Raw genomic sequence first — 25,466 nt, 5'->3', positions numbered from 1 at the left:
CAGGCAGAGGAGGGGCCTTGCGGTGTGTGTGCTGTGAGCAAGTGAAACGGGAGCAAGGGAGGAAGCACCCAACCAAGCCAACTTGCGCTAGTAGACTAACTTCTAGCTTGTCATTACTAGGCTATTAATCATAACATATGATTACCTAGAAACCTGTCTTGATGGCATCAAACCGAGAGAAGCTAGTTGGCTAAGAGAGCTAGGTAAATTAGCTGCTAATTGAGTCTGCATGGGCGTTCTTCCTTTCCTAGTTACAAAGAACACCTCCATTCTGATAATAAATAGCAGACTAACTGGCTCGTTTGTTGTAGCATATACTTCTCATTTAACTTTTAATTCCATTTTCCATTGATTAGATAATCTCCTAACTTGCTTTATCAGACACGGACGCTCTGACTGTAGTGGTGCTTTGCTCCACGCACCACTCTGCATAGGCTATTCTCGTTGAGCAGTGGGGAACATATTCACGTTTTCTCTGCCCATCACCGTTTTAATCGACTGTGAAGCCAAAATGTTCCTGAAAGATGGCGAAAAGTATAGTTTGAAATCCGCTATTTAAGAGTTGAATTTTGATTACATCGGGCACATGGACTGTAGTTTCGGCAGAATAGCCAAATTTTTTAATTTCAGCTCAGATTTACTCACTTGGCAATGGCATACAACGCTGCGTAACCTATAGGCATAGTGTTTTATGTACTCATTCGTGTTCACAGTGCGGACCGAACCGAGGTCTCCGTACCAAGCTGTACAAATACATGTACCGTTAAAGCCCTAACAGACTACACAACATCATCGGAAGTCATTGGACTAACAGACTCTTACAACATTTAAAACAGCCCTCCCTCCTCAGCACCACAGAAGCTGATGTTTGGTTTAGCAGCATCCAGAAGACTTGTCTGTTCCTCTGTGATGTAAGGGCTGCATTTAACACAGAGGGATTACAGGCCATGTAGGTCACAAACAGCGAGGCTGCTAAATAACTGGGTCAGCCGCCCACCCTCACCCATACTCACTAAGTCTATCAGTTCCAGTTGCTCTGAAAACAATCCCACAGAACCCAGAGGTTTATAGATGCTCGGAAATTACTAATGAGCATCACCTCAAATAGCAGCATTCAGAGGGTATGGTCTTCTTTGAAGTTGTGCATTTAGAATTTTGGCTTGGTGAGACAGAAGACAACATAAATCAAGAAAGCAGCAGTGTAAAATGCTTGAGCAGTTCATTAATGCATATACAGTAGGCTAGACTTGCCGTTAGTCATTTCACCGTTTGTTTCAGACACAGAGGTCTCCAAAAAATAAACATCTGGATACACAATGGGCCAGAAAAGTCGACTGTGTAGGCAGAACATACAGTGCCGTCGGAAAGTAGTCTGACCCCTTATTCTAAAATTGATTAAATTGATTTAACCTTCAACACAATAACAAAAGCAAAAACTTATTTTTTTAGAAATGTTTGCTAAATTATTAAATAAAAAACAGAAACATCACTTTTACATAAGTATTCAGATCCTTTACTCAGTACCATGTTGAAGCACCTTGGGCAGCGATTACAGCCTCAAGTCTTCTTGGGTGTGACACTAAAAGCTTGGCACACCTGTATTTGTGGAGTTTCTCCCAGTAAGTTTGAATGACACTGAGGGGCAGTGTTGTTACAGCTAATGCCGTTTTGTCTGAGGCTGATGCCGTGCAGGTATTTGTACACATACACGGACACACACACGTAAATAGTGCCATACATGCACTGAAACATATTCAGTTGGCCTTGCTGTTATGATTTTTGTTGTACTTCATGTCTTTTGCATTGTTGTTCTCTGTTTTACTTTGTCTTTCATTTCTCTCTTTTGTTCCTTGGGCCGGTGGCTGATGAATCGCTGGTTCGGGTCCCCGTTTTTGACCTTGTTGGAGATCTGTTGACATGCCCTTGAGCACGGCGTTGACCCTGGTTGCTTCTGTGTGTCGCTCTGGATGGGAGTCTGTTAGATGACTAATGTGATGTGGTTATTGAGCGGCTTCACTGCAAGTATATTGTATGTTTTAAATATTCACTACATTTTAAAAAGTATGATAATTGTGTACTTTTTCCATCACTGCCCGAAGCCACTCCTGCGTGGTCTTGGCTGTGTGCTTAGGGTTGTTGTCCAGTTGGAAAGTTAACATTTGCCCCAGTCAGAGGTCCTGAGTGCTCTGGAGCAGGTTATCAAGGATCTCTGTACTTTTCTAGTACTTTCCATCAATCCTACCACCACCATGCTGGTTTCATCAGACTAGAGAATCTTATTTCTCATTGTCTGACCGTCTTTAGGGGCCTTTTGGCAAACTCCAAGTGGGCTGTCATGTGCCTTTTACTGAGGAGTGGCATCTGTCTGGCCACTACCATAAAGGCCTGATTGGTGGAGTGCTGCAAAGATGGTTGTCCTTCTGGAAGGTTCTCCCATCTCAACATAGGAACTCTGGAGCTCTGTCAGTGACCATCAGGTTCTTGGTCACCTCCCAGACCAAGGCCCCCCCCCCCCGAATGTTCAGTTTGGCCAGGCGGTCAGCTCTAGGAAGAGTCTTGGTGGTTCCAAACTTCTTCCATTTAAGAATGATGTACTGTACTCTTGGGGACATTCAATGCTGCAGAAATGTTTGGTACCCTTCCCCAGATCTGTGCCTCAACACAATCCTGTCTCGAAGAAATACAGACAAATCCTTCGACCTCATGGTTTGGTTTTTGCTCTGACATGCAGTATCAACTGTGAGACCTTATATAGACAGGTGTGTGCTTTTCCAAATCCTTGTCCAATCAGTTGAATTTTCCAAAAAGTGTACTCCAATCAAGTTGTAGAAACGTCAAGGATGATCAATGTAAACAGGATGCACCGGAGCTCAATTTGGACTCTCATAGCGAAGGGTCGGAATACTTAAGTAAATAAGAAAAATGTTTTATTTTTAATACATTTGCAAAAATGTCTAAAACCCTGTTTTTGCTTTGTCATTATGGGGGTATCGTGTGTAGATTGATGAGGACTTTTATTTATTTAATCCATTTTAAAATAAGGCTGTAACGTAAAAAAATGTGGAAAAAGTCAAGGGGCCTGAATACTTTCTGAAGTCATTGTATGTAGTCCATAGGAAGTTCAAGGTTTAAAAAGATGGTTACAGCTGTCTGCATTACCACAGTGCTTTATAAATACCACCTCCTGGAGGAAGTCCAGCCTAATGTTCCCTCAATTTTTTCAGCACTTAGCTAATTTCTTGTACCCGCTTTAAGTTACAGTTTTAACAGTGGTCAGGTAGGTTACTGTGGCTATTTGATCCTAATGTAAGCCTATCAGAGTGGTCTACCATCAAAAACAATGGAGAAAAAAATGCATCCCATAACATTTCAACATGGAAATAGCTGTTCTACCATTCAGCCTACAGTATAGCAGCCAATGTGTGGTGTTCAATGAGACTTGAAAAAAAATGTTTTAAAAAGGCAGGGCTTGATATTACCCTGTTTATCCATTTGTCAAGGAGGCGACTGAAAATGTTGTTTTGTTGTTTGATGCAAGAAACCACTTGACAAAATAAAATGCATAATTATTCCCATACTATTATAACAGAGAATCAGACAAATTATGCTACCCCTGTGCCTATTTGCGCCTTAGCTTATTTAAGATCTTTTTTTAACCTAATTAACTGACACACTTTTCAAAGATGGCTAGAAATGCACACATTTTGTGCTCTTGAAGGAAGCAACCACTCCTCCATTGCTGATAACAAATGATCTATAACTGGTCTCAACTCACTAACTAGCAAATGATATGAACGAATATACAAATGTGCACAAGTGTTTACATGCAGCTCTCGCTTTGATCTCAAAACAAGCGCATCTACTCACAACCGCTCATGCTGTAAACACAGTCCAGATGAAAGTGAATGGCACATAACCATATATGGCAATGGTCTATTTGCATATATACCTACTGCAGCTCTTTTGGTTACAGCGCAACGGTCTGTGTAGAGTACGGGCCTGAGTCGTGCCTTTCAATGCTATAGAATCCTATTCCGATGTATTCTGCCTAAAACAAAATCTCATGCCTAGTTTGTTTTGCATACCAAGTATTGCATAGTTCTTTTTTGTTTCGGTAATGCTTTGAAAGTGGCTAATACTGTGTTGATTCAATCACAATTCCCACAGTGAAGAGAAAAGGTTGATAGTGTCAACTGGGAAAACTCTAAAAAGTTTAGTGACGTTCAATCTCATGCTTCTCTGCATGGGCTGATATTTATTCTGCACTAGAGGAAACATTGGTCCAGCCCTACAAGTAGCAACAGCTGCCAGTTATAACAGCTTCCTAACAGTGATAAGTAGGTTAAATAACTCACCCTCCAGAGGTAGTCCAGGCCTATGAGTTCCAGGTCGTCCATCATGTAGGCCCTACGTTTGGCCACCAGCTTGCCTTCCCTGCAGTTGACGGCCTTGAAGAACCTCTCAAAGCACTTCATGCCGTTCTCCGTGAGCAGAGACGGGTCCAGCTGCAGAACGTTGTTCTCAAAGAAGTCCTTGTTGATGTCCGGGTCCAGGTCTGGCTCATCACCCATCAGCTTGGAGTACCTGTGTAAGAAAAACAGAGTTGACTTGGTGTTTTACGTGTTGAGAAAAAGGAGAACATTTGAGTTGTTCTATATGAATGAGTAAAAGAAAATAGAAAGATGTTGGAGCCATATTCACCCTTTCGAGGTGATACTAATATTGACGATGGCAGCATACCATTTGAAGCAGGCCTCTCGGTCACAAAGAAAGACTGCGTTCTCAGCCAGGCACTTCCAGATCTGTTTGGCCTGAGGAGCACAGAGCCACAACTGGCCATCCTTCAGCAGGAACCTGGGGACAACACAGACGCATACATTAACCATGAAGATCAGACTACAGTGGCTCAGTTCACCATTCACTAATCAATGAACACGAGCTGGATTGTATTCATTAGCTCACGTTTTAAAAAGGGCTCTGCAATGGAAAACAGAAATTAGCACTTCAGTCCCTGCCGGTTACAGTCTTTTCTTCTGTTTGGTGCCTAATGATGCTACCCTACGGATGTGATGTCATACCTCAGGAAGTTGAGTCTCTCCTGGACTTCCTGTACGTGGCTGTAGCGGCTCCCTACCCTCACCGTCTGGGGGTCAAACTCCGCCTGCTCGGCTACACAACACACACAATCATCTATGTGAGGGCTCAAGGTTCATCTTAAAATTTTACCCAAATGCTGAGGTTTTTCAAATGGAAAACGAACATGCCAATTGCCCCAGGGTTAGAAAAAGAGGGTAGATAGCAGAACATCTGAAATACTATTTCTCTGTTTTACAGAAGAAGTCTGAAAGTTAAGAATGAGGCAACGGTGATGAATGACAAAACGTCCCCTCCTGTGTGAGGTGGTCCGTACCTTTAGAGAACTGCCTCATGGTCTCCATGTAGGCAGAGAGGTTCTCAGCCACCAGCGTGACCAGGGCATGGTTGTGTTGCAGCTGGTTAATCAGGTCATGACGATAGAACACATGAGGACTCCTCTGGGTCTGACTGTAGAGCAGAGAGAGAAGGATGGAGAGAGAGAGAGACATAAAAGTTCAGAGACTTAGTCACCATGTCTATGACAAGCCGACAACAACTTTTAGATCAACCCCCCTCCTACTAATGAAATTACAGTAATTGATCTGCAAAATGTTGTTGCTTCTCTGCACCTGTAGTGCAAAGAAAGCAGTATTGGTATATCCAGCATTCTAAACAATACCCCAGGATCTGTGTGTGGGTGTGTGTCTGTGTGCAGAAAGAGAAATGGTGATGAATTTCATTCTTAAAATCACTACGATGTGTTTCGGAAACGTGAGTAAGCAGTGCTCCCAGAAATGCCCCCCCAAATGTCACCCTGCAAACAGTCCGTGATTGGAGCTAAGAGGAGCTGGTGCAGAAAGAGATGCTTTTGAGTGAATCTCAAATTACACCCTATTTCCCATGTAGTGCACTACTTTTGCATGCAATTCCCCATACAGTGCACTAATTGACAAGAGACCTTTGTGGCTATGGTGAAAAGTAGTGCACTATGAGGTCATTTGTGGCTCTGGTCAAAAGGTAGTGAAGTAGTGTAGGGAATATGGTGTAATTTGAGATTTACCTTGTGAAAGGTTTGCTAAAGCAGATTTATGAATGAATATAAACATGACAGATCTGTTGTAGCATCTGAGAGAGTCAATTTAGACATTTAACAATTTCAAAGTTTTATTTTTGCCACAATATCCCCCAAATTAGCTGTCAACTTACCCCACTAAGTTCGTTTGTATGTTAATAGGCATTTTCTTTCTGAAAAACAACAGGCATGTGGTGTGCTACATATTTGCTGCATTTACCAATGCTACTTCAGTCAGTACAACTGCACGTTATTAAAAGCAGCACCTAATTCAACAATATCTATGCTACTTTGAGAGCTCAGCGTTTAAGAAGCAAGATGCAGTACATTCGCTCAGTTTTAGTCTAAGAATTCTCACTGTCTAAGCGTTAGTGAAAAACAGATCAAACTGGATGGCAAGGTCAAATATCAGACTGTTAACAGAAAATGCCTGTTTACAAAAGAGTTGGCATGCTTCAGCCCCTCTGGAAATGTGATTAAAATGCCAGGGACATCGGAGTGTCAGCTATGTGAAAAATTAAGGCCATGCTTTAAAGGCATAGAGCAAATGTATAACCAAGCATAGCATTCTGAGCACAACCAAAATGAAAGTGAGTGAATATTTACAAAGTTGCAAAATTCCTTATTCTACATTACAAATAAGCATGTCTGCTATCCAGTGTACATTTCTGTCTGTTACCTTGTGTCCTTCTGAATAAGCCTCAATTTGTACTCATTCCGTTTCCATATCTTTGTAAATCTCAAACATGTTCAACAGAGTTTAGGAATTATGTCTCCCTCCAAACCCGTAGTTGAACTCGGACCCTGTCCATCTCCTTACCTGAGATTCTGAGGAGCCTCTCCGAACAGGCTACAGATCTCTCGGATCTGCTTTAGTGCAGGAATCACCCATTTGTCATTGGTGCGCAACTCTTCTATGAAGCGATCGATCCACTGGATCTTCTGCGTGTCTCTATCCTGAAATGAACACGAACATTAACATCAACAGTATTCAAGGAACACACACAGCCATAAGCCAATTGTTGATAGCACCCCAACAGAGCCCTAAACACATTGACTGGTTGATACCTCGAGCCGTGTGGGAAAGCAGTCGTCTGGCTGTTGACTGGTACCTAGTATTACCTGAGAGCAACTGTAGTCCAGTATCTTTATGTGAGCACTGAGTGCCTGGTCCATGATGTCTACAGGCACGTCATCGCTGTGAGCCAGGTTCCACAACAGGTTCAGCACCTTGTGGTGAGAGGAGTAGAGGAACCTTCAGTACTCATATCCAAATGGGAGCACAAGAGCTGGAAAAATACATCTTTAACCCATGTTCACCTTGTGGGCCATCACGCCATCCTTGTCGTCCTCCGCCAGGCGACGGATCAGTTCCAACAGCTTCTCACGTTGCTTCTTACTGGCGTTCGTCCAACTCGCCTGCAGACCACAAACCAACCATCACAGGGGTTAGGAGAGCAATGTGTGTGTGCTTCCTCGTCGGTACCGGAAAGTCCCCACGAGGATAGTAAAACTAGGAAAATGATCCCTCCCAGGTCCCCACAAGGATAAAGGCTATTTTAGGCTTACGGATTACGTTTAGGGTTATGAGTTAAGGTCAGGGAAATACATTTTTGGTACCCTCAAGGATAGTGAAACGTGCTGTGTGTGGAGAGAAGTCTCTTACCTTGAAGCAGTCAAAGAGGTGGTCGAGCTGCTCAGGAGAGAAGTCCCAGGCCAGCTTGGCCAATAGGTCGTGTACGTTCTTCACAATGGCCTCATGTTTACCAGCCTGCCGGTGAAACAACATGTCAACAAAAAAATATGTCAGCCATCGCATTGCTGGTTTATCTGTTTTCAACCTTACATTTCACATAGAGAAGATGCAGGAGCACAAACTCAATTTGATAGACCAATCCATGCTTAGGTGAGGGCGTTTCAGCTAATCCATGCTTAAGTAAGGGCGTTTCAGCTAATCAACCCCAAAGACCTGGAAATGCCCCAGTTAAGACATGAAGGATTTGCCATTCTGTTGTAAGAGCTGTTACGGGTCATATCTCCTTCACCTGAACCATGAACAATGTGTGATCATCAATGATGTCTCTTCAAACGCACACACACATGTACTAACAAACCTGTGCAGCCCAGATGTTGTCCAGGTCCTGCATGGTAAGAGCTTTCTCCTTGATGACGAAGCGCAGTATCTTCTCTAGTTTCTCTACATACTGAGGCTGGTGGAGGCTGTCCCTCAGCACAATGGACAGGATGTGGTTCTGCTGGATCCACTCCTGACAAACATACAGACATCTTTCAATCTCCACTCAAACACCATCAGTTCTGCCGACTACGCTAACAGAAACCACACTAAGGTATACTCTTTTCACTAGATACTTTGTGGCAAAAGCACTTGTGTAGCGTTAAACAAATACATTTGATTAACTTAAATTTTGTATGTGTATATTCATGTTTGCTGACAATTATTACTAAATACAGAAAATGTACTTGATGGTTAACTCACCGCCATGCGTTCTGCAGTTAGCCACTCCTCCTCCTCGGGGTTGCCATGCCGATGTGTGTAATAGGACACACTGGAGATGACTTTGTTTACTTCGTTTAGTGCATTCATTTTGCCATTAAAAGAGGAAATTTGCAATAACCTGTGGATGAAAACACAATCACCACAGATTACTATAAACAAATAGTTCACATTGGGGCAATTCCTACCTAAAGTCCATGAACATTATTCACATTTTTACATAACTCTCATTGACATCAATACACGATGCATGTAGGTATCTCAGGATAGCATTTAGCCAATAGTTACAAAGTGTTTTAAAACAAAACCTTTAGGACAGTTTGGTCTGAAGCGAACTCACCTAAGAATCATTTTTAACCTAAAAATCTCTAAGTTCTTGACAGTCTCCTCCTGCCCAGGCACCTTGGAGGCCAGGTTCTTCAGGGACTTGATGATCATGGACAGGGCATCATTTTTGGCTTCGTTCTTGGCTTCCTTTTTCAGCTCCTCGTCTGTCAGATTCTCCAGGAACTGAGGAACCATCTCGATGACGGGCAGGAAGTACTTCTTCACCGTGTGCAACGTGAGAAACTCGTAACACTGCCCGAAAGGCCTGGAGGACAAAACAGTCACAACACGTCCAGTAGACCATACTATTCCCATAGCTCTATTGGTTGAAGCATGGTTCTTACAACAGAGTCGTGGGTTTGATTGCTCTACAGGTCACATTAAAGCGTCAATCTAGTCATGAAGACATACCACATCACAGCAAGAGCCTGAGGACTTATTTACTGATGACACGGTAGGATGTTACACACTGGTGGTGAATGGTAGGAGTTAGCTCCACATAATGTAGAAAGCACTGGAGAGCTAGTGAACCATATTCTTTAGATGTCACCCATTAAAGTGTGTGTGTGTGTATGGGCCGACTCACTTGATAAGGGCAGCGATGATCTGGACGTTCAGTGCTTGGCCACTTATGAAGCGATCGTGCAGTGTTTGAAACCCGTTTAACGTGCCGAATTTGTTAATTAAATCCACCAACCAGCCCTGTGAATGAAGAGGAAGAAAAACAAACCACTTGTTAAAAATCCTTTAAAGAAGTAAAAATACTCACCATGCTTCCACTATCCACTCAAGCTGTTCGGCTACACAAATACATCCCTCTAGTCTCGAAGCGGTTACACAGAAAGGCTTAATTGGAGGGAAAATCAGAGGGAAAAAACTGCCACAGACCCATATCAGAGGCTGCAGCAGTGTTTGTATTGGGTAGACTGCCAGCTACAGCAAACAGTGTTCGCATTGACCACCCCGGCCCACGCTCCATTCATTGAGGTTTACATAGCAAACTCACTCACTCTCTCTCTCTCCCTGGCATCGCCTAATCTCATTTAAACTCCACAACAGTCCAGACACCTCGAGTACATCCGCTTGTTTTATCTCCATTCCTCTTATTTCCTACCCAGTCCACAGAGTAGTCATCCTTTGTTTCTGTGCTCTGGCCCTAAGGCAAGGCGGCAAGGCCAGAGCAAAGAGCGCATTCGTTCCGAGAAAAGAGATTGCCAAAGAATAAAAAAGCCTGTTCTCTGGATTTCTGTTGCTACGGCAATCACGAAGAGTGAATTAGAAAGATTTACCCATGGAGCCTCCATCCAGAGGATATTTAATTTAGACTCAATTCTATAATTTAAAAAGAAATCTGACATTTCTCACTGTGTCTGTATGAGATTTGGCTGGGAGAGAAAGAGACAGTATAGCCAATATCACATCAGTCCCAGGACATAGTTTATTAAAACATCCTCTGTGTATCTTTTTGTTGATCCACCTTGATACAAGAATAGCCTCAACAGTAAATAGGGGAATTGGCCTTGAAGATGGAGGGTTATATATTTTGCAAACAGACGATATAGACAAACTGAGTCAACATTTCTTTCCTCGGGAGAGTGTAGGAAAATCAGAGGATAGATTATAGGGTGTTGGGGAAAAGTGGGGTTATTTGGTGATTTTGGAAAAATATATTGGGGGGGGGTTAAGTTTGGGGCCGATGTGTTGCAGTAACACTCCCCGGGAGTCACATATAAGACACCCTGCCGGAGACCAGGGTTCAATCCCTGTGTCCACCGATCCCCATCCTTTTCTCCCCGTCTCATTAAAAGTGTCATATCACTGAAAATCTATATTTAAAAACAGTTTTGGGTCTTTAATAAAGAGTACATTGATAAAAACAAGTGGTTGACCAGAGTAATAAAATCTTTGGGGGGGGTGCCTACCTTGAATTCAGACCCTACCTTTGGAGAGCGAGGGTCAGGGGGGCGGGCAAAGAGCTCGTCGTCTGCCAGCTGCGCCCCGGCGGGCACCGTCTCAGAGGGCCTCGTGCCATTGTAGATGTGAAACTTGCAGTGGGGGTTGAAGGCCATGGCCAGCAGCTCCAGCAAGGGGAACCAGTCCTGAGAGAGCTTGGCCACACACAGCTCCACCAGCCGGTGGGTGTTGTTGATGATACACCTCTGTGGATGGAGAGAGCGAGATCGGTGTAAGCAATAGAGTGACGGCTCCACATAGTCATACTGAGGGCTTAGGGGGAGCTTCCTCCATATTGAAGCTGCTACAGAGCTATCCTGTTTCTTCAGTACACATTCCCAAGTCTGCCGTAGCAATGTATCAACTCAAGAGGCCATCATATTTGCAGGGGTGCGAGTGGCCAGGAACTATGTCTATTGCAAGGTTTTCCAAAGGAAAACATGCCACCGGACAACTTGACCGGGAAGATTTAAATTTACCGGTCATTTGAGAAATAAGTTTAGGTTTATTTCATAACCATTATGTGCAAGAGCTGTAAATGTTTAGAGTGCTCCATGTGAGCAATGAGCATGTGTCTGGTTTATCTTTCCTGATAATCGGGGCGGCAAGTAGCCTAGTGGTTAGAGCGTTGGACTAGTAACCGAAAGGTTGCAAGATTAAATCTCAGAGCTGACAAGGTGAAAATCTGTCGTTCTGCCCCTGAACAAGGCAGTTAACCCACTGTTCCTAGGCCGACATTGAAAATAAGAATGGGTTCTTAACGGACTTAGTTAAATAAAGGTAAAATAATGTTGAGGGAGCACGTGCACCTGAGCATGCATAGAAGTAACTGGCCTGCTGCACGGAAATGTAAGAATGTTTTTTTTTTTTACATCCATTACGAATGATAATATAATAATAAAACTATTGTTTCTCAAAGTAAGCTATTTGAAAAATCTTTCCAACATTCTCCCCCTCGATAATCACAATCCTCGGTGTGAAAGAGCTTATAGGCCTACTGCTGCATTGACCTAAAGGCTACGAGTTCTATTCACTCATTTATTTACCCACCAATGAATCACAGTGTACCAATGTGTCCATAAGGCAGAGGCTGGTGATCTCCCATTTTGATCATTTTAATTCAGATTTTTATGATTAATCACGTGACAATGACCTTGAAATGAAATTGTTCCACGGAAATCGTCATAAAAATGGGCTCTGTCGCAAGACCGGGAGGCCCATGGGGGGGCTCGCACAATTGGCCTAGCGCCATCCGGGTTAGGGAGGTTTTGCCCGGCAGGGATATCCTCGTCTCATCACGCACTAGCGACTCCTGTGGCGGTGTTTCCTCCGACACATTGGTGCGGCTGGCTTCCGGGTTGGATGCGCGCTGTGTTAAGAAGCAGTGCGGCTTGGTTGGGTTGTGTTTCGTAGGACGCATGGCTCTTGACCTTCGCCTCTCCCAAGTCTGTGCGGAAGTTGCAGCGATGAGACAAGACAGTAACTACTAACAATTGGATACAACAAAATTGGGGAGAAAAAGGGAGTAAAAAAATAAAATAAAATATATATTTTTTTAAATAAAAGAAATGCAGCCTTCCTTCCTTGAGTTAATCACACAATTAACAATTGGATTGGTGAAAACAGTAGTTCCACTGGATAGGTTTCACCAATCCAGTTGTGTCAAATGAGTGATTAGCCTAAGGAAGGGACTGGAAGGAGGATGGGTTTTCAAAGTATTGGAAAGAGGGCCCATGACTCCTTGAAAACCGGTGGCCATTGCTTTTGAGAGCACTATCCTGATTAAATGAAATGGAATAGAATAAAGACTTGCATGTATCTCAAACTTCCACCCGCTGACGGCCTCGTCTGTGAGAATCTTGGTGAAAGAGATGGTCAGGCCATCCCTGAAAAACCTCTGGCATGCCTCACACTTCACATCAAGTTCTATACAGACAGAAAACAGACAAGAATTAAGTGCATGGAGATGATAATTTTTATTTCATTTTTATTTCAAGGGCTACAGGTCAAATACCAATCTAAAGAGAAACTATGCGGAGGCGGACATTTTAATGGGACGTTGACAAAGCACAATTACACTAAAAGAGAATCGACCATCAAGCCAGTCTAAACTCCATACACAGTGGTTGAAATACAATGCTGTCAATGCGATTTCAGATGCGTACAAAGCCAAGGACAGACTTTCTATACCATCTTGATTGCCTTAGTTCAAAACATTGAGTAGTAATTTGAGAAATAGAATGAGCCAATATTCTTACCCTTTTTACTAAGCTCTATAGCAGCTTCTAGAAGAACCTCCAACTCTCCCTTTGGCAGAACTGGAACCACCCAGCGGGGTCTGGAAACACAAAACATCCACATGAATACAGAGAAACACATTCCTCCTCACAACCACACAGCACTTAGTATCACACACACGGTGTATCACACACACGGTGTATCACACACACGGTGTATCACACACACGGTGTATCACACACACACTGTGTATTGCCGCTTTCCATGTTATCTGTAGCTTGTGAGGTGTGGAAACCCTTTTTGTTGCTTTTTGTCCTCTGTTGCTGTCTGTCTGTGTGCCACGTGTTGCTTGTCCTCTGTTGCTGTCGGTCTGCGTGCCACGTGTTGCTTGTCCTCTGTTGCTGTCTGTCTGCGTGCCACGTGTTGCTTGTCCTCTGTTGCTGTCTGTCTGCGTGCCACGTGTTGCTTGTCCTATGTTGCTGTCTGTCTGCGTGCCATGTGTTGCTTGTCCTATGTTGCTGTCTGTCTGCGTGCCATGTGTTGCTTGTCCTATGTTGCTGTCTGTCTGCGTGCCATGTGTTGCTTGTCCTATGTTGCTCTGCATGTGCTCACTGCTCATTGTTTGTCTGTATTGTTATCGTAATGGTTTTTAATAACTTGCCCAGGGACTGTGGTTGAAAATGAGCTGGCTGGAAAAATAAATTGATTACATACACCGGTTGTCCAGTTTGGCCGTGTGTGTAAGTGTGTGGGTGTACCTGTTGATCATGTCATCCAGCTTTGTCAGGTCTGTGTGAGGGAAGGCTGGCTCCTCCACCTCCTCCTCCAGCTGTGGGGGTCCATCCCCCTGACCCTGCTCATCCGGGGGGCTCACTGGAGAATTCTCATTGGACGAGTTAGGGGACAACGTCTGAAACACAGAATATAGGGAAGAAATTCACAAAAAACAAAACAAAATCAATACCCCGCCTTCTAGCCAACCCATGAGGAATTACAACCAACTTCACGCAGACATAGCATTGGGCGTTACAGTATTTTACTATACACACACACACACACACACACACTGGTATTGATGAAAGGACCGGTTTGAGTTTTTACTTAACCTTCTATAACGGTATTTCAATGTTTGGTTTGATAAATGTGATACACAACTCTGTCACGTGTTATATTTTAATCCGTTTGCTACTTGCAAGTCGCCTCTCCCTCTCCTGCCTGCCGCTTCCCACACAAACCCTTGGCCCCCTCACACTCAAGGAGAGTTGTTGCTTGACCATGGAGTCACCAGCACTTCACGTTCACTCTGCATGGTCAGACGCAACAATATACTGGTGACACGGACACTGCTTTCAAAGCGTCCTATAATCACACTATTAGTTTGTGTAAATTACAGTCTGCAAACAGCTAGTTTGTCTTTTCTTAGCATGTATTGGCTAAAATAATTCCTGTTAGTCGCTAATGCTAATCACTAGTTAGCTAGCTGTTAGTATGTATGAGCAGCAGTGGTAGTGGCAGCATCAAGTGTGGTGTGTGTGTGTGTGTGTTGTGAGTAGCAGAGCTGCAGAACTTGGGAAATGTGGGGGTGTGTAGAGAAGGCTCCTTCTGCTTGGATGACCTACATAGCCAGCTTGCCTCTCAGGTCTGGATACGACTCATCTCCAACACCCTCTCTGTCTATATCATTCAGGAGCTTGTGTTCATTGTATCCTCCCTCCTAGTCTCCCTCTCCCGTTCCGCTTAGGTGTGAGCACTGACTGTGGTGTAGTGTTTCCCACAGACACACACGCTTTGTAACCCCCCCCCCCCCCGCAGGTTAACTCAACTACATGAGTCTCTGTGCTGCTACTGTGACACTGTGGGCCACTGATGCAGTAACAGTGTCACACACCAACACTCAGGTCTAAACAAAACATCAATACAGCATTCGTCAAACACTCAACGTATCCTGTGTTATGCTTTCAGAGAGGCTAAAACAGGTTGGATTCATATTTGGAGTTACTGTTCGATGATTAAGGAGAGCTTTACGCCCCACGAGGAGGGAGTTAGTTTCATACGATTTGCTTTAGCAGAAAAATGAGCACAGGATGAGGGGGAATGAAAGAGAGAAGAGATGACAGGACTCCAGACTGTGACCATTTATTAAAATGTCCTATTTTTGGGGTGGACAAAATCATGAATTTCTTCAACAGTATTAAATTATCCTCATGATTCCTGTAATAATAATAAAAGTGTCTGCCCTGCCACTGTGATTGTACAACATCTCAAAATGAATCTGTAGGGGGAGGGAAACAAATTGGGAAGCAACTAGCTCTCCATATTAAAAGAGAGGATGGTTTCAGCTTCCTGAAGGTATCATTTTATTTCTCAATGATCATTATTGAGCTCCAAGCACACTGTTTTACAATAAAGATATCTGATATAGCTTTGAAATATAGATCTCGCAAAATTCTGCATCGGCTATCGCTACTGCACTAGGCGTCATTGCAACGTTTTTTGGGGGGACATTACATTTAATGTTATACTAATGTATGGCTACTAGCCACATAGCCTGGTTCCTCTCTAGGTTTCTTCCTAGGTTTTGGCCTTTCTAGGGAGTTTTTCCTAGCCACCGTGCTTCTACACCTGCATTGCTTGCTGTTTGGGGTTTTAGGCTGGGTTTCTGTACAGCACTTTGAGATATCAGCTGATGTACGAAGGGCTATATAAATAAATTTGATTTGATTACTAGCAGTAGGTATTATATTAAGCAGGTGTGAAGTACTTCAGTAGTTCTTTCAAGTGTTTTTACTGAAGTATTACAACATTCCCAAAGAAAATAAATGTACTTTTTACCTGCTGTATGTACCTCTGCTGCCAAACATACCCTTGTAAAACTGACCATCCTACCGATCCTCGACTTCAGCGATGTCAATTACAAAATAGCCTCCAAAACTCTACTCAGCAAATTGGATGCAGTCTATCACAGTGCCATCAGTTTTGTCACCAAAACCCCATATACTAGCCACCACTGCGACCTGTACGCTTTCGTTGGCTGGCCCTCGCTTCATACTCGTCGCCAAACCCACTGGCTCCAGATCATCTACAAGTCTTTGCTAGGTAAAGCCCCGCCTTATCTCAGCTCACTGGTCACCATAGCAGCACCCACCCGTAGCACGCGCTCCAGCAGGTAGATCTCACTGGTCACCCCCAAAGCCAATTCATCCTTTGGCTGCCTTTTCTTCCAGTTCTCTGCTGCCAATGACTGCAAACTGCCAAAATCACTGAAGCTGGAGACACATATCTCCCTCAGTAGCTTGAAGCACCAGCTGTCAGAGCTGCTCACAGATCACTGCACCTGCACATAGCCAACAGCCCATCCAACTACCTCATCCCCATACTGTATTTATTAATTTATTTATCTTGCTCCTTTGCACTCCAGGATCTCTACTTGCACATTCATCTTCTGCACATCTACCATTCCAGTGTTTAATTGCTATATTGTAATTACTTCGCCACCATGGCCTATTTATTGCCTTAACTCACCTCATTTGCACTCACAGTATATAGACTTTTTTCCCTACTGTATTATTGACTGCATGTTTGTTTATTCTATGTGTAACTCTGTGTTGTTGTATGTGTTGAACTGCTATGCGAGAGCATCCTGTCGGGCTGTATCACCGCCTGGTACGGCAACTGCTCCGCCCACAACCGTAAGGCTCTCCAGAGGGTAGTGAGGTCTGCACAACGCATCACCGGGGGCAAACTACCTGGACAACAACCACCCCAGCCACTGCCTGTTCACCCCGCTATCATCCAGAAGGCGAGGTCAGTACAGGTGCATCAAAGCAGGGACCGAGAGACTGAAAAACAGCTTCTATTTCAAGGCCATCAGACTGTTAAACAGCCACCACTAACATTGAGTGGCTGCTGCCAACATACTGACTCAACTCCAGCCACTTTAATAATGGACAAATGTATGTATTAAATGTATCACTAGCCACTTTAAACAATGCCACTTAATATAATGTTTACATACCCTACATTACTCATCTCATATGTATATATTGTACTCGATACCATCTACTACATCTTGCCTATGCCGCTCTGTACCATCACTCGTTCATATATCTTTATGTGCATATTACACTTGTGTGTATAAGACAGTAGTTTTGGAATTGTTAGTTAGATTACTTGTTGGTTATTACTGCATTGTCGGAACTAGAAGCACAAGCATTTCGCTACACACGTATGTGACAAATACAATTTGAAGCTTTATCTTGGCCAGGTCGCAGTTGCAAATGAGAACTTGTACTCAAATAGGCTACCTGGTTAAATAAGGTGAATTTTTTTTTTTAAATAAATAAAAATAAATACATTTTCCCTGACACCCAAAAGTATGTTACATTTTGAATGCTTAGCAGGACAGGAAAATTGTTAAATTCACACCCTTATCAAGAGAACATCCCTGGTCAACCCTATTGCCTCTGATCTGGCAGCCTCACTAAACACACATGATTCATTTGTAAATTATGTTAGAGTTGGAGTGTGCCCCTGGATATTCGTACATTTAAAATTTAAAAAACTAGGAAAAGAATGGTGACATCTGGCTTGCTGAGTAAGGAATTTGAAATTATTTATACTTCTACTTAAGAATATTTTTGCAATTACATTTACTTTTGATAATTAAGTATCTTTAAAAACAAATAGTTTTAGACTTTTACTCAAGTACAATTTTACTGGGTGACTTTCACTTAAGTCATTTTCTATTCTTTCCAAAGAAAATTAAGTTACAGCCTTATTCTAAAATTGATTAAATTTAAAAAATACTCAGCAAATCGGCACACAACACCACATAATGACAAAGCGAAAACAGGTAAAGAAATGTTTGCAAATGTATGAAAATAAAAGCTCAGAAATACCTTATTTACATAAGTATTCAGACCCTTTGCCATTTCTACAACTTGATTGAAGACCACATTTTGGTAAATTCAACTGATTGGACATAATTTGGAAGGCACACACACCTGTCTATATAACTTTCCCACAGTTGACAGTGCATGTCAGAGCAAAAAAACAAGCCATGAGGTCTAAGGAATTGTCCGCAGAGCTCCAAGACAGGATTGTGTCGAGGCACAGATCTGGGGAAGGGTAACAAAAAAAAATCTGCAGCATTGAAGATCCCCAAGAGCATAGCAGCCTCCATCATTCTTAAATGGAAGAAGTTTGGAACCAATGAGACTCTTCCTAGATCTGGCCGGCCGGCCAAACTGAGCAATCGGGGGAGAAGGGCCTTGGTCAGGGAGGTGACCAAGAACCTAATGGTCACTCTGACAGAGCTCCAGAGTTCCTTGGTGGAGATTGGCGAACCATGCAGAAGATCAACCATCTCTGCAGCACTCCACCAATCAGGAATTATGGTAGAGTGGCCAGACGGAAGCCAGTCCTCAGTAAAAGGCACATGACAGCCCGCTTGCAGTTTGCCAAAAGGCACTTAAAGGACACTCAGACCATGAAAAACAACATTCTCTGGTCTGATGAATACAAGACTGAACTCTTGACTAAATGCTAAGCATCACGTCTGGACGAAACTTGGCACCATCCCTACGGTGAAGCATGGTGGTGGCCGGATCGAGGGAAAGATGAACTGAGAAAAGTACAGAGAGATCCTTGATGAAAACCTGCTCCAGATTGCTTAGGATCTCAGACTGGGTTGAAGGTTCACAGTCCAACAGGACAACAACCCTAAACACACAGCCAAGACAATGCAGAGAGTGGCTTCTGGACAAGATCCTGAATGTCCTTGAGTAGCCCAGCCAGAGCCCGGACTTAAACCCGATCGAACATCTCTGGAGAGACCTGAAAATTGCTGTTCAGCGACGCTGCCCATCCAAGCTGACTGAGGGGCTTGAGGATCTGCAGAGAATAATGGAAGAAACTCCCCAAATATAGGTGTGCCAAGCTTGTAGCGTCATACCCAAGAAGACTCAAAGCTGAAATTGCTGCCAAAGGTGCTTCAACAAAGTACTGAGTAAAGGGTCTGAATACTTATGTAAATGTGATCTGTTTTTTTAATTTAATAAATTAGCAAACATTTCTAAAAACGTGTTTTTGCTTTGTCATTATGAGGTATTGGGTGTTGATTGATGTGGGACGAAACTATTTAATCAATTTTAGATTAAGGCTGTAACGTAAAAAAATGTGGAAAAAGTCAAGGGGTCTGAATAGACCGTATGGAAATTCTGTAGCCCTATTTTGACAGTAAAATATAACAAAAATAACCTAATTGTCACCCCAAAATGCATGACAACCACTGGTTTGGGTTGATTATTTTGAATCATGCATTCCAGCTTGGATATGTTATGTTAGTATTTATCAAATACCATCTCTGTAGTCTATTACACTTCTTAATAAATCAGTGTGAATGACTTCATAAGATAACTCAAATGTATTCTATTGTGTGACGCTGGGAGAGAATTTTTTTTTGGGGTGTACCACCAAATCATGGGCTGGTTCCACCAACTGAATAAGTTAGTGGCACCAGTGCCACCAGGGGAAAATGTTATTCTGGAGCCCTGGATGAGGGAAGAGAGACAGAAAAAGGAAAGAGGACTAGAAGAGAGAACATGGTGAACACATGATGTTGAGGTGAAGGACAGAGATGAGAGGATGGGACAGAGTTTCCTGACCTGGTTCTGTGGCAGCGGGGGCTGACTCTGACTCTGGGCATCGGGTGCCTGGCCCTGGCCCGACTGGCTGTCGTTGCCCCCCACCGGAGAGCCACGCGTGGTGGCCGTCATGCTCGCCACTGGGCAGATCTTGGCAATCTTGGCCTCTTAGGCAGCACTGACCACGAGGGAAATCACAGGAGGAGCCTCGGCAACCTCAGAGGAAGAGCAGAGGGAGGAGAGCAGCGGCCGAGGCACGAGAGAGAGGGACAGAACCACCTGGAGATCTGGACGGGCCGCAGAGACCATTGCATAACCTGGAGAAGAGAGGACAGGGTTAGGGTGTATCATTGGGTTAGCTGTCATAGACAATAAAAATACTGCATGGTGGTCTCACTCACAAAAACTAATGGAACAACTAACAGAACAACGCGATAGGAAAGATTTTAACATGGATCACGTCTACATTTTGTGTTAAATACGGTATGCTTCTTTTTTATAGTCATTGTGCGTTATCAAATAAGTTGTTTGGTGGCGTCAGTGACCACCTGTCAGGTGAGCCTGGCTCGCTGTGTTTAGATGAGGGATAACAATAAGACATAGTGTACACAAATATGACTAAGGCATGTGCATGATAACATTGCAAGGGTAAAGATAAGCCTTCAATTCTTAAAACAGTCAGTCAAGACACGTATCACTATGTGGGACGTATCACAACGATAGGGAACAATCTTTCGTATTTTCCCCCAGACACTTGCTTGCGTTCCTTGAGTGCAGTTAGAAAACAGTATTGTAGAGGCAATGTGCGGAAGTAAGACTGATAGGCATTACAGCGCTGACGTAATAAGGAACAACGGTACACAGAGGAACCGGTTTGGCCAACACCATCTCTGGCAGGCTGTATTTCCCATTCACATCAGCTGAGAGCTTGGCATGTACTGGTCGTCAGCATGACCATCAGTGAAACACGATAAGACCTGGCTGCAAACTCAGCACTTATTGGCACCACTTACGAGACGTCATAGCAAAAACAAACAGGCCTTATTTTCTAGCATTCTGGGCCAGTGTAGTCTTGTATAACATCCAGCCATAGCTAGCCATGCAGGCATTGGAATCAAACAAAGGTTTGGTTGTTATTCAGTCTGTGGTAAGAGGTGAAAAGACACATTTACTACGATGATATTGCTACTAACAACGTACAGCATTAAGTGGAAAAATATAGAAAGACATCAATCCTCAACAGACGGAAAGAACCTCATATTCAGCAGTGAGGCTGCCAACGAGCACTTTCCAAGGGCTGTAGTACAGAGAGAGTAGGCAGCAGCATCTCCAGTTAAAACAGCAGGACATTGACACCATGGCCTGACTCTGGAGAGGAAGAGGCCAAGACGACCTCAGAGACTGCTAGTATGGCAAGGATACAATGAATGCTAGTAGTGGAAATGCCATCTATTGTATAAGGAAATGCCAGGGTTGGGGTCAATCTCATTACAATTCAAAAAGTGAACTAAACTCCAATTAAATTTTTCAAAAATCCTAATAGAAACACTGTCTCATGTCAGGTGGTGTCACTCCTCCTGGACACTCGTCCCTCAACCAATCTGTCTTGCAGGAAATGGAACTCTTATTCAAATTTGAATAGTGAGCATACGCCATTGAAAACATTTAAACCCAGTTCCTAATTTTATTTATATACCTGCGCTCTTGTATGAGTCCATGAAATATGAAGAATAGCTTCCTAATTATTGCACATTTTGTGACACAGTGATTTAATAGTTTGCAATTGTGAAAAGAAAAACAAACTGGTAGCAATCTCCTGCACAAATTCTGTGCAAGGATGTTGGTCGCCAGGCAGTGCAGTGACTTGATCAGCTGTGTGGTTGTGTTTAAAGCCAATCAAAAATACTATGATCCCCAAATGGGCACATTTACATGCCTATATTTTCCTTGCAGGCCAGGTAGCCTATAGGAATAAATCAAATCAAATTGTATTGGTCACATACACATGGTTGGCAGATGTTAATGCGAGTGTAGCGAAATGCTTGTGCTTCCAGTTCCGAACATGCAGTAATATCTAACAAGTAATCTAACAAATTCACAATGTCTACCTTATATACACACACAATCAGAATATGTACATAAAGATATGGATGCGCGTGCAGCCTAGGCAAGGTGCAATAGATGGTACAAAATGGTATATACACTTGAGATGAGTAATGTAGGATATGTAAACATGATTAAAGTGGCATTATTTTAAGTGGCCAGTAAGTCTGTATGTTGGCAGCAGCAACTCGATGTTAGTGATGGCTGTTTAACAGTCTGATGGCCTTGAGATAGAAGCTGTTTTTCAGTCTCTCGGTCCCCACTTTGATGCACCTGTACTGACCTCGCCTTCTGGATGGTAGCGGGGTGAACAGGCAGTGGCTCGGGTGGTTGTTGTCCTTGATAATCTTTTTGACCTTCCTGTGACATCGGGTGCTGTAGGTGTCCTGGAGGGCAGGTAGTTTGCAGACCTCACTACCCTCTGGAGAGTCTTGCGGTTGTGGACTGTGCAGTTACAGTACCAAGCGGTAATACAGCCCGACAGGATGCTCTCGATTGTGCATCTGTAAAAGTTTGAGGGTGACAAGCCAAATTTCTTCAGCCTCCTGAGGTTGAAGAGGTGCTGTTGCGCCTTCTTTACCACATTGTCTGTGTGGGTGGACCATTTTAGTTTGTCAGTGATGTGTACGCTGAGGAACTTAACTTTCCATCTTCTCCACTGCTGTTCCATCCATGTGGATAGGGGGTGCTCCCTCTTCTGTTCACAAATATCTCCTTGTTTTGTTGACATTGAGTGAGAAGTTATTTTCCTGACACCACACTGAGTGCCCTCACCTCCGCCCTGTAGGCTGTCGTTGTTGGTAATCAAGCCTACCACTGTAGACTCGTCTGCAAACTTGATAATTGAGTTGGAAGCATGCCTGGCCACAGTCTTGGGTGAACAGGGAGTACAGGAGAGAGCTGAGAATGCACCCTTGTGGGGAGTTGAGATGTTGTTTCCTACCTTCACCATCTGGGGGAAGCCAGTCCAGGACCCAGTTGCACAGGGCAGGGTCGAGACCCAGGGTCTCAAGCTTAATGATGTGCTTGGAGGGAACTACAGCGTTGAATGCTGAGGTGTAGTCAATGAACAGCATTCTGACATAGGTATTCCTCTTGTCCAGATGGGATAGGGCAGTGTGGTTGAGATGGCATCGTCTGTGGACCTATTGGAGCGTTAAGCAAATTGGAGTGGGTCTAGGGTGTCAGGTAGGGTGGAGGTGATATGATCCTTGACTAGTCTTTCAAAGCACTTCATGACGACAGAAGTGAGTGCTACGGGGCGATAGTCATTTAGTTCAGTTACCTTAGCTTTCTTGGGAACAGGAACAGCGGTGGCCATCTTGAAGCATGTGTGGACAGCCGACTGGGATAGGGATTGATTGAATATGACTACTTCTATGTGTGCGCGTCCTTACTCAACATTGAAAAGGAGTGCTCCAAACAAAAGACAATGACTACATTTTATTGACAACTCTTAAATGGAATTAAATAAACCAAAACAACTTGCTTCTCACAAGTGTAGCAAAGGTTGTACACTCTGGAAACAATGTGTCCACTCCAACAATGAAACCACGAAGACTGGAATAACATTGAATGCATCAAAAGAAATTACCGTAACCAAAGCAACAAACATTGTAGATGAGAAACTATAGGAATTAACAGTAAATGTACTACTGGTGAAATACAGTACATTTGGAAAGTATACAGTATCAGTCAAAAGTTTGGACACCTACTAATTCAAGGGTTTTTCATTAATCTGACAATTTTCTACATGGTAGAATAATAGTGAAGACATCACAACAATTTTTTTTTTTTTTTTTTTTTTTTAACCTTTATTTAACCAGGCAAGTCAGTTAAGAACATGTTCTTATTTTCAATGACGGCCTGGGAACAGTGGGTTAACTGCCTGTTCAGGGGCAGAACGACAGATTTGTACCTTGTCAGCTCGGGGGTTTGAACTCGCAACCTTCCGGTTACTAGTCCAACGCTCTAACCACTAGGCTACGCTGCCGCCCCAATGAAATAACACATATGGAATCATGTAGTAAGCAACAAAAAAAAGTGTTAAACAAAACAAAATACATTTTATATTTGAGAATCTTCAATCGAGTCACCCTCTCCTTGATGACAGCCTTGCACACTTGGCACTCTCTCAACCAGATTCACCTGGAATGCTTTTCCAACAGTCTTGAAGGAGTTCCCACATATGCTGAGCGCTTGTTGGCTGCTTTTCCTTCACTCTGCGGTCCAACTCATCCCAAACACACTCAATTGGGTTGAGGTCGGGTGATTGTGGAGGGCAGGTCATCTGATGCAGCACTCCAGCACTCTCCTTCTTGGTCAAATAGCTCTTGCACAGCCTGGAGGTGTGTCGAGTCATTGACCTGTTGAAAAACAAATGATAGTCCCACTAAGCGCAAACCGCATGAGATGGCATATCGCTGCAGAATACTGTGGTAGCCATGCTGGTTAAGTGTGCCTTGAATTGTAAATAAATCACGGACTGTCACCAGCAAAGCACCCCCACACCATCATACCTTTTTCTCCATGCTTCACGGTGGGAACAACACATGCAGAGAACATCCGTTCACCTACTCTGCGTCTCACAAAGACACAAAGGTGAATTTGGACTCATCAGACCAAAGGCAGGATTTCCACAGATCTAATGTCCATTGGTTTTGTTTCTTGGCCCAAGCAAGTCTCTTCTTATTGGTGTCTTTTAGTAGTGGTTTCTTTGCAGCAATTCGACCATGAAGTTCCGATTCACAGAGTCTCCTCTGAAAAGTTGATGTTGAGATGTGTCTGTTACTTGAACTCTGTGAAGCATTTATTTGGGCTGCAATCTGAGGTGCAATCTGAATTGACGATTTCTGAGGCTGGTAACTCTAATAAACGTATCCTCTGCAGCAGAGGTAACTCTGGGTCTTCCTTTCCTGTGACAGTCCTCATGAGCCAGTTTCATCAGAGCGCTTGATGGTTTTTGCAACTGCACTTGAAGAAACTGCCAAAGTTCTTGAAATATTCCGGATTGACTGACCTTCATGTCTTAAAGTAATGATGGACTGTCGTTTCGCTTATTTGAGCTGTTCTTGCCATAATATGGACTTAGCTCTATTTGGTAAAAGACTATCTTCTGTATACCACCCCTAACTTGACACAACACAACTGACTGGCTCAAATGCATTGAGGAAAGTAATTCCACTAATTAACTTAAGGCACACCTGTTAATTGGAATGCATTCCAGGTGACTACCTCATGAAGCTGGTTGAGAGAATGCCATGAGTGTACAAAGCTGTCAAAGGCAAAGGGTGGCTACTTTGAAGAATCTCAGATATAAAATAAATTGATTTGTTTAACACTTTTTGGTTATTACATGATTCCATGTGTGTTATTTCATAGTTTTGATGTCTTCACTATTATTCTACAATTTCGAAAATAGTAAAAATAAAGAAAAACCCTGGAATGAGAAGGTGTGTCCAAACTTTTGACTGGTACTGTTATATGTAAAAAGAAATAATAATCTCAGTCAACCAACAGCCTGACGACCAAACAATTG

General features: G+C 43.3%; 1 protein-coding gene across 4 annotated transcripts in view; it reads right to left on the bottom strand.

Annotated features, from left to right (window-relative positions):
- LOC109870617 (probable ubiquitin carboxyl-terminal hydrolase FAF-X) overlaps window positions 1-25,466 on the bottom strand; it is a 77,480-nt gene that overhangs the window by 46,648 nt on the left and 5,366 nt on the right. Inside the window, exons 2-19 of one of the 4 annotated variants that reach the window (XM_020461183.2) lie at window positions 19,847-20,142; window positions 13,940-14,091; window positions 13,202-13,281; window positions 12,757-12,869; window positions 10,913-11,149; window positions 9,577-9,692; window positions 9,004-9,255; window positions 8,646-8,784; window positions 8,263-8,415; window positions 7,815-7,919; window positions 7,469-7,567; window positions 7,271-7,378; window positions 6,969-7,105; window positions 6,283-6,321; window positions 5,411-5,544; window positions 5,079-5,169; window positions 4,741-4,854; window positions 4,356-4,584 (exon numbers count right to left, since the gene is read on the bottom strand). In XM_020461183.2, coding sequence (XP_020316772.2) covers window positions 4,356-4,584; window positions 4,741-4,854; window positions 5,079-5,169; window positions 5,411-5,544; window positions 6,283-6,321; window positions 6,969-7,105; window positions 7,271-7,378; window positions 7,469-7,567; window positions 7,815-7,919; window positions 8,263-8,415; window positions 8,646-8,784; window positions 9,004-9,255; window positions 9,577-9,692; window positions 10,913-11,149; window positions 12,757-12,869; window positions 13,202-13,281; window positions 13,940-14,091; window positions 19,847-19,957 — 2,409 coding nt within the window. In that variant the 5' untranslated portion in view covers window positions 19,958-20,142. The remainder of the gene's footprint in view (window positions 1-4,355; window positions 4,585-4,740; window positions 4,855-5,078; window positions 5,170-5,410; window positions 5,545-6,282; window positions 6,322-6,968; window positions 7,106-7,270; window positions 7,379-7,468; window positions 7,568-7,814; window positions 7,920-8,262; window positions 8,416-8,645; window positions 8,785-9,003; window positions 9,256-9,576; window positions 9,693-10,912; window positions 11,150-12,756; window positions 12,870-13,201; window positions 13,282-13,939; window positions 14,092-19,846; window positions 20,143-25,466) is intronic. The other 3 variants (XM_031800636.1, XM_031800641.1, XM_031800644.1) reach the window with 3 other exon arrangements.

The sequence above is a fragment of the Oncorhynchus kisutch genome, linkage group LG2, assembly GCF_002021735.2.
Source record: "Oncorhynchus kisutch isolate 150728-3 linkage group LG2, Okis_V2, whole genome shotgun sequence".
NCBI classification, from domain to species: Eukaryota; Metazoa; Chordata; class Actinopteri; order Salmoniformes; family Salmonidae; genus Oncorhynchus; species Oncorhynchus kisutch.
This window is presented reverse-complemented; position numbering and strand designations above follow the sequence as displayed.